The 8,348-nt window shown below is 57.4% G+C and overlaps 1 protein-coding gene across 1 annotated transcript in view; it reads left to right on the forward strand.

Moving 5' to 3' along the window:
* Positions 1-6,286, forward strand: part of SNCB (synuclein beta) — an 8,789-nt gene extending 2,503 nt beyond the window's left edge. The window contains exons 3-6 of the mRNA XM_004696812.2: positions 738-779; positions 984-1,102; positions 5,228-5,317; positions 5,624-6,286. Coding sequence (XP_004696869.1) covers positions 738-779; positions 984-1,102; positions 5,228-5,317; positions 5,624-5,656 — 284 coding nt within the window. The 3' untranslated portion in view covers positions 5,657-6,286. The remainder of the gene's footprint in view (positions 1-737; positions 780-983; positions 1,103-5,227; positions 5,318-5,623) is intronic.
* The last annotated feature ends 2,062 nt before the right edge of the window (positions 6,287-8,348 follow it).

Genomic DNA, 8,348 nt, shown 5'->3' on the forward strand with positions numbered 1-8,348 from the left:
GGTCAGGCTGCTTGGCCTTCCCAGTAGCTGCGTAGCACTACATTTGGCAAGTGACAGCCATACCCTCTCAGGGAGGTCCAGCTGATGCGTGGGTGCTGGCCACAATCTGCGTTCGCCAGTGCAGCCTGGAGGAAGGCTTTGCCCTCTGCACTGGGGCCTGGCAGTAGGGGGACAGAGGTGCTCATGGATAGGATGGGTCCCTCACCCTCCACCCTGGTCCCCCGCTGGGACCCATACTGGGCAGAGTTCTAGAGTGACACCTGGACTTGCAGGCCAGCTCAGGCCCCTCCCAGGGGCGGGAACACACCCCACCCCCACCCCCAGCAGCTCTTTCACCTGCTGAGCATTTTCTCTCTTTGCAAAGAGCCTGGGGTAGCACCCCCCTCTCGGGGCTGGGAGAGGAGTGGAGGGGTGCCAGTGAGGAGCTCACATGAAGCTGGCATGCAGCCGTCAGGACAGGATGGGGTGAGGGTGGGGGGTGAGGGGACAGACAGTGGGGAGGAGTGGAAGCCCAGAAGATAAGAGTGATGAGGAGAGGTGGGGGACGGGTAGCGTTGGGGAGGGCTTGCTTGTGGGATGTGGAGACCAGGTTGAGGCTGTCCAAGGAAGCTGTGGGCCTGGGTGCCTGCGCTCCCTGGGCCGCTCTGACCACCCCCTGGCCACTGGAGGAGGGGGGGAACCTGGAGTGCTGTTCCCTGGCTCCACACCCTTCTTTTCTCTTCTTTTTCTCCTTGCAGGCAGCAAGACCCGTGAGGGGGTGGTACAAGGTGTTGCCTCAGGTGCCAACTTACCCTGTCTGGTCCAATCCCTTTCCCCCACCCTTGGGATCTGCAGCCCCCAAGACCTTTGTGTGTGTGTATGATGGTGGGGGGACGCTGCTCCCTGAGGAGGACAGGCCTGGGGGCACTGTGGTGGGAGGGAAATCTGTGCCCACCCTTCACCCTGGCCCCTGCCCCCATTCCCCCTTCCCACCCCCGATGCAGTGGCTGAGAAAACCAAGGAGCAGGCTTCACACCTGGGAGGGGCAGTGTTCTCTGGGGCTGGGAACATTGCAGCAGCCACAGGCCTGGTGAAGAAGGAGGAATTCCCCACAGATCTGAAGGTGAGCAGAGCCCCTCACCACCCCCCACCCTTCCCCACATACACACACACACACACACTCCACACCACACCTCCGCCACCATCCCCCCCTCTCTCCCAGCGAGCTGGGGGCTCAGGGCACCTTGCCCCACGTCCTGCAGGGCCCTTCCAGACCCCACTGTGTGGAGGTGTGCGCGGGCCCAGCTCTCCTGTGACAGTGACCCAGATCTGGCTGTATAGGAGTGTCCTGCCTGGGAGTGTGGCCTGGATCCCTTCCAGTCACATCTGCATATGCCACTGGTTGTTCATTAACTTCGTTTTCATTCAACAAATATTCATGCCAGGTGTGAATGGTTCTAGAGGCTACCACAGGGAGTGAGGTTCCTGGGTCCTTGGACCCACCGTGAGGGGAGAAGAGCAGCAGTGGTGTGCCAACCAGTAAAGACAGAGATGAGCAGAGCAAACAGACCACAGGGAGGTGGGAAAGCATCAAGGGATGAGGGCTGCTTCTCTGAGGAGTGCTATGTGAGTGGACAGTGGGGGGGGCAGGGGGAGGCAGGGGCGGGGGAGAGAAAGACAGAATGATGTACAGGATGAGCACCTCAGGCAGTGGGAACAGCAGGCGCAAAGGCCCTGAGGCAGAGGTGAGCTTCTTGTGATACTGAAAGGGGCTGGTGGTCTGTCACCCCTCTGCACAGATGTGCTCCCCCAAGGGAGGGGCAGTGGGTTATTGTTAGGCACTATCCTTACAGTTTCTATAAGATTTTTTTTTTTAATTTATGGTTTCCGTTTGCAACTTTTTAAAAACAGGTTTGCCGGCACATAATCCACATATACAATGCAATAGTTCATTCGCATCCAGACGATGCTGTACAATCATCACCACAATCCGTTTTAGAACATTTTCTTCTTTCTTGCATGCACTGTTATTAGCTCCCCCATTTCCCCCCAACCTCTCCTTCCATGCACCGAAGAAATCATTGATCCAGTTACTGCCTCTATAGATTTTCCTATCTGAATTTCACATGCAGAAAAGCATATAAGAAAGCAAACCATACCCCCACAAAACTGATAGCAATATCAAAGTGATATTGCTCCATCGAAAAGAATGCAGAAAGCATTAAAAAGTAAGGCAACTTTAAAATGGGCCCAAAGGGAGCTCAAGTGACAAGGGGTTAGAGACTGTTTGATTTTAGGGGAGCAGACAGCCTCGTCTCGCTCCTGTGGAGTGGCTAGTGGGTCTGTACTGCTGACATTTCAGTTAGCAGCCCAACACCTATGCCACCGTGTTCCCTGGGCTCCTCATGGTGAGAGACGGAGGTCTCTATTAGCACACTCTGGAGGACCAGAGCCAAGGGCTCTGGAGCCCCTCACCCCCCCGGGGTTGGTTTGGATTCTTGGCATTTTGCCCTTTGGGCGGTTCCACCATTTCTCAGTCAGATTCTTTGCCTGTAAGGCCAGACGTGAATGCAAAGAATGCTCAAAGCAAAGAGCTGTCCCTTACCCCGTTTTCCACAAGACACAGCTGAGCTCTGCGGTGGAGTCACTTGCCTGATATCAAGCAGGTCACCAAATGGGTTTGTTTGTTTGCTTGGTTTGGGTACTGTGATCACTACCATCGGGTCAACCCTGACTTGTCGTGACCCTCCGTGAGTTTCTGAGACTGTAACTATTTACAGGAGTAGAAAGCCCAGGTTTTTTTCCTGCGGGGCTCCTGGTGGTTTCGGACTGCGGACCATGCAGATCACAGCCCCACCCGTACCCACTACCCTGCTGGGGCTCCACGATATGGTGCAGCTATAACGTACAAGGTGCTGTTTCAACCACTCTGAAATGTACAGTTCAGAGGCCTTAATTATATGCATGATTTTGTGTAACCATCACCAGGATCACTTGCCAGAACTTTTTCACACAAATACATCTTTTTTTTTTCCACCACCAATCTGGGAACTTCGTAAGTGAACTTTTTCCTGAAGATAGCATGCATGCCCCAAACGAGCAGCTCTGTGAGAGGTTCACCAGGAGACTCCCCTGAGTAACCGGCACCCAGACCAGAAACACAGCAGCCCAGGCTCTTCTCCAGGCCCTACCCTAGGCCAGGACTGAGGAAACCACTCTGGCACCAAGGGGAAACATTTAAAGGAGCCCTGCCTTGTTGGGTTATGAGTCAGAATTGCCTCGATGGCAGTGAGGGTTTTTTTTTGTTTGTTTGTTTAGACACTAGGGCTTTGGGCTCATTTTCAGCCTCTTGGGACTGAGTGTCTCCTTAAAATTTGTCCCCTGGGCACTTGGCTCCTCAACCTGGTCCTGGCTCTGCCCACAACCCCTTCAAGGATAATTGAAGCCCTGGCTTCTGTCACCACAGAGTAGCTGGGGGTTTTGTTTTTTAAACTTCACATAAATGCTAACACCAAACACATGCTCTTTGTAGCTGGTGGCTTGCAGAAAACAGCAAGTGCGAGTGTAGGTGCTGCTTTGTGTGTTACATTGGGTTCCTTTATGTGTCACACCAGGGTGCTCTCAGCCCTTCTGTTGCTTTGCACACCAGCCTTCTCTGGTGACAGGTGACTTTGGGCAAATGAGCATCTGCCCGCGCCTCCTGGGCCTTGACATCCCCATCTGTAAAATGGTGGGGGGGAGCAGCAAAGTCAGGAGCTGCAAACTATATGCCCACAGGGTCCACCCAGACCGGGCATATTCAGGAGCTGACACTGCCTGGATGGGGCCAGAGCCAGGAGGGCACCCATGTGCTTCAGTGCCAACTCCCCAGAGCCCCCGCATTCTTTGTTCCACCCACTAACAGTGGACAGCGGGCACACATGAGCGGTCTAGGTACATGCCAGCTCACCTGTGGCCCTGGAAGCTGTACAGTATGCCATACCATAGCGTGGGCCCTTGAGTCCATTCTAACCCGGGGCGTCCCAGTGTGTCTGAAAGTCACAGCACTCCAGTGTGGGGCTGGCTGGTTGTTTGGGTTTGTTGTTGCTTTTGAACGTCTTGTTGTGACATGCGTTTCCCACTCAACACTCACACCCATTTTGTTTCACAACATGGACTGCAGTCTCAGTGTCACAGCACTCGCCCCACGTCCTCCCTGTCTGTTTCCTGTGTCCTTCTTTTCCATCCCTGACTGCCTTCTGAGCTTTCGTCCTGGGCAATATGCTGCCTCGTCGATCTCTTCTGGCTGGCTGGTCCAAGGCGTTTGTACCTCTGTGGTCTTATGGTTCACTTATGCCTCTCATTTGGAGAGAGCTGAGCCATGGTGAGTTCAGATCTAGGCCCCCCGTAGAGTTCTCAGTGGCTGAGTTGTCAGAAGTAGATTGCCAGGCCTTTCTTCCAAGGTGCGTCTGGGTGAACTCAAGCTGTCAACCCATCCGTTAGCAGCCAAGTGCAAGAAGCATTTGCATCATCCAGGGACACCGTGTACAGAGACCCCGGGTTATGCTGTGTGCACATCTTTGTACCACAGCTTTGTGCACATCTGTGTATCCAGCAGCCCCTGCCCATCCCCACCCCCACCCCCACTGCCCACTGGTCTGTGCCTATTTGGGCAGCAGATGCAGGGAGGAGGGGAGAGTCTTAGCTCACACATCCAAGCAACACCATGAGCTGTTGCTTCCAGCTTATCTTAAAATAGCAACAGCTGAAGAAATCAGGCCATGCAGGGCCCTGTGGGAGGGAGGAGTGGAGGGTGGAAGGGGAGGGGCTCTGAGCCCCTGCCCAGCTCAGTTCCTGAACCCCCATCTCCCCTAGGCCCAGGGCAGCCTCCAGACTTATCTCAATGCCTGGGACAGAGATGGAAACAAAGGGGTTAGGGGTACGGTGGTGACTGAGGGTGGTGTCTGTCCCCCCCCCACCCCATGCCCTCCAAATGGTGGAAGCAGGAGGCTACCTGGTACTGGTGGAGAAGTGAGGAAAGCCCAGTCCCCCCCTCCCGACCCCCTTACAGCTTTAAGTGGTGATTAGGGGGGATTTAACGCCTCACGTTTTCTACATCCCACTTCAAGGCACTCCAAATAAACAATTTAATTAGGAACTCTACTTGCATTGCCAACACAGTTTAGCCTCCGCATGCTACCAATCAGCCAACAAGCCTCCCTGGTAGACTCCCTGGCCGCCCTCAGCCCTGTCGCCTCTTTGCCTGCAGCCCGAGGAAGTGGCCCAGGAAGCCGGTGAGGAGCAACTGATCGAGCCCCTGATGGAGCCAGAAGGGGAAGGTTACGAAGAGCAGCCCCAGGTGAGGGGGCAGTAGGGCTGGCTGGTACTCTAATCGCCAGATGGGGGAGGGATCCCCTGGCCGGTCGAGTCGGGGCTACTTTTTCCAGAACTTAGGAGGGCTGACGGGGTGTAGCACTAGACCCCAGGCACGCCAGCCCAGGAACAGTTCAGCTGTCACCGAGGGTGAGGGGCGTTCCTCTACCTCCTCCTTTGTTGAGAGCGAGGGGTGGGGCAAGGGCATGGCTGCCAGGTCTCCCGACACCCCCCCACCCCAACCCCCCCCCCGCTTTGCTCTTCTTCACTTCACCCCTCTCTTCCGATGCAGGAGGAGTATCAGGAGTACGAGCCAGAGGCGTAAGGGCCCAGGACGGCCCCCCACCAGCAGCACAATCCCTATCCGGTCCCCTGCCCCGCCCCCCAAAGCCAGGGCTGTCCTTCTGCCCCTTTCCCGCGACACACAACAAAACAAAAACACACGAGATCTTCCTTCCGCTTCGAGGCGCCCCCTCGGAGCCTGTGTTCGTGTCTGTCAGTCCGTACGTCCTACCTGCCCGCGTCCAGCCCTGGGATGAGGACAGGCCGGGGCTGCGGTCGCGGCCTCGTCCCCGCCCCCCTACCCCAGTGTTGCCCCTCCCTGCCCCCTCCCGTCCAGTGTCTGCGCGGATGTAGCATGTTCTTTGTTTTTAAACGACGATCTTGGAAAGCGACGGCTCCCCCGGCCGCGACAGAGGCGCTCCCAGGGGCCTCCTGGCAGCCCCCGTGCCCGCCAGTCCACACCCACATTGATCCAAGTACCTTTTTTTTTTTAACCAAAACCAGGAGCCAGGCTGTGCCATGACCCCTTCCCCCCAGCCGGCCCGGTCCGAGCGCGGGCGTCGTGTGTTGTGATTGTGGCATGGAGAGTTCCCCACCCCCCGTGTGAGCGTGTCCCGGGCGGGCGGGCCCGGCTGCCCCCCGCGTGTCCATGAATAAAGCCAATCTGTCAGTAGCCAGCGCCGCGCGGGCAGAGATGGGTTGGCTGGGCGCCGTGGGAGGGGAGGTGGCTGAGGGACTTGCAGGTCTGAGTGGCCCCACTCCAATCTTTGAGGCCTGCCTCACCCGGCCCCGAGACGAGACCGGTCCTCTCTGCTTCTCCATCAGCTACCCGCGGATGACCTGTTGGGGCGAGGGGGCGCCACGGCCGGAGGGCTGGGTGGGCTCGGAGGTATCCCGGAGCAGCAAGGTGGCCTCCAGCGCCACCTGCTGGGTCGCAGGGAGCCTGCTGGGGATGCGGGGCCGACAGCACACACCTCGGCGCGCAGGCACGCGGTACCGCGGACGTGGGTGCAAGTACGCTGGCGTGTACGTGCAAATCGGTGTACGCACCCTGACGGGCGTGCACGTGCACACACCCGTGCCCTCAAGAGTTGCCCGCTCGCGACGGAGATACCTTCAGACATCAGCCGGGCGAACCCTGGGAGACAATGTCGTACACGCAGCGACCTCTCGCTCCAAACGGCACGCACCTCGGTGCACACCTGCAGGACGCCGAAAACCCTGCCTAACGGGAGGGGAACTGGGCAGGAGCTTTTAGAGGGCAGGGCTCCGGAAAAGCGCCCAACGTTTGGCTGAGATGGGCGAGAGTCCGCAGAAAGGTGGGAAGCTACCAGGAACAGGCGGAGCAGGGTTGGCACCAGGGCCCCCGACAGCCAGTGGGGAAGACCGGGGCCCAGTATTGCTGGAGGCGTTCTCTTCAGAGCCCCACACAGTCCAGGCAAAGGGGCCACCTGATTTGCACAGAAACGCTCCGCGCAGAGGCCCCGCCCCCACCGATGCACAGGCCCCGCCCCAGCCCCTGCAGCGTTCCTCCCCTCCTCGGCCTCAGCGGTCCACTACCACAGCTCACAAAGAGGCCCCGCCCCCGTCCCTGCAGAGGCCCCGCTTTTCTTTGCCGCAGAGGCCGCCCCACCGGCCGGAGGCCCCGCCCCCTACTATGCAGCGGTCGGGCCCCAGCTTCGTGGCTGTGAGAAGCTTGCGCTACTCTATCAACACCCAAGTGTTAGCACCCCTCTTTCTCTGATTCGTTGGGATTGGAGGTGGTGCACGGCCAGGGGAGGCCTTGAACGCTGGCGGAGACTGGCCGGCTCGGGTCACCTTGCCCTTCTGTGTCAATTATTTCCGGAGGCTGGAAGCAGCTGGCAGGCGCGGGTGGAGGAAGAGCAATCCAGTGGGCTTTGCTTCTCTGACTCACTTAGGGGCCCGGGGCCCTTTTAGCTGAATTAAAAGCGTAGACTCGTAGCCCTCTAGCTAAATTTGACCTGTGGATGTTTTAAATTTTTTTTACTTTGAATACTTTCAGGTTGGCCACACCCTTTCCTTCCTATTGGATTAAACCCATCCTCGGCATTCCTTTTCAAGAACTGCCCAGACTCTAAAGAATTTGAGTTTGTGAACGCTGCTCTAGTCATTGGCATCTGATCCTCATTTCTAGGGGCAACACCAGGCCTACCATCCAGCCCAGGGCAGCTTATTTCTCCTTCCTAGGTTCGAGCCCTGCATTCATCCCCACTGAGCCTGCGGGCATCACTAATCGCCATTCCAGGCCCAGGCCCAGAAAGCTTCTGTGGAAGATACCCGATCAGACAGCAGGCCTGACTGTGCGTGCAAGACCCAGAGCACATCACTCGCTGGGCTCCTCCCTCGTGACAGGACTGAGCCATTTCCTGAGCGCCCAGGATGTCCCAGGCATCAGACACTGTTGCCACCACTCATTTCACTTCAACCACCCTCGAGTAGGCTCATCTTACATTCTGTTGTGGGGGCCAGAAAGGCAGTTGCACCCCTATGTCACGTGGCTGGCCAGTGGCAAAGGTCACCCTGGAGGGCTGTTTCTTTGGGACTTGCTCAGACTTGAGGGAGAGGGTGACACAAACACAACAGGAAATGCAGAGGCAACAGGGCAGGAGTTACAGACCCCATTCAAGCTCACAGAGGGAGATGATGAGCAAGACAGGGTGGTTTAAGCTCAGGTATGTGAGGTAGCACGCCATGTGCTGTATCAGGATCTGCAG

The sequence above is a fragment of the Echinops telfairi genome, unplaced genomic scaffold (assembly GCF_000313985.2).
Source record: "Echinops telfairi isolate 266 unplaced genomic scaffold, ASM31398v2 ScPeMD7_7469;HRSCAF=8507_0, whole genome shotgun sequence".
In the NCBI taxonomy this organism is placed as follows: Eukaryota; Metazoa; Chordata; class Mammalia; order Afrosoricida; family Tenrecidae; genus Echinops; species Echinops telfairi.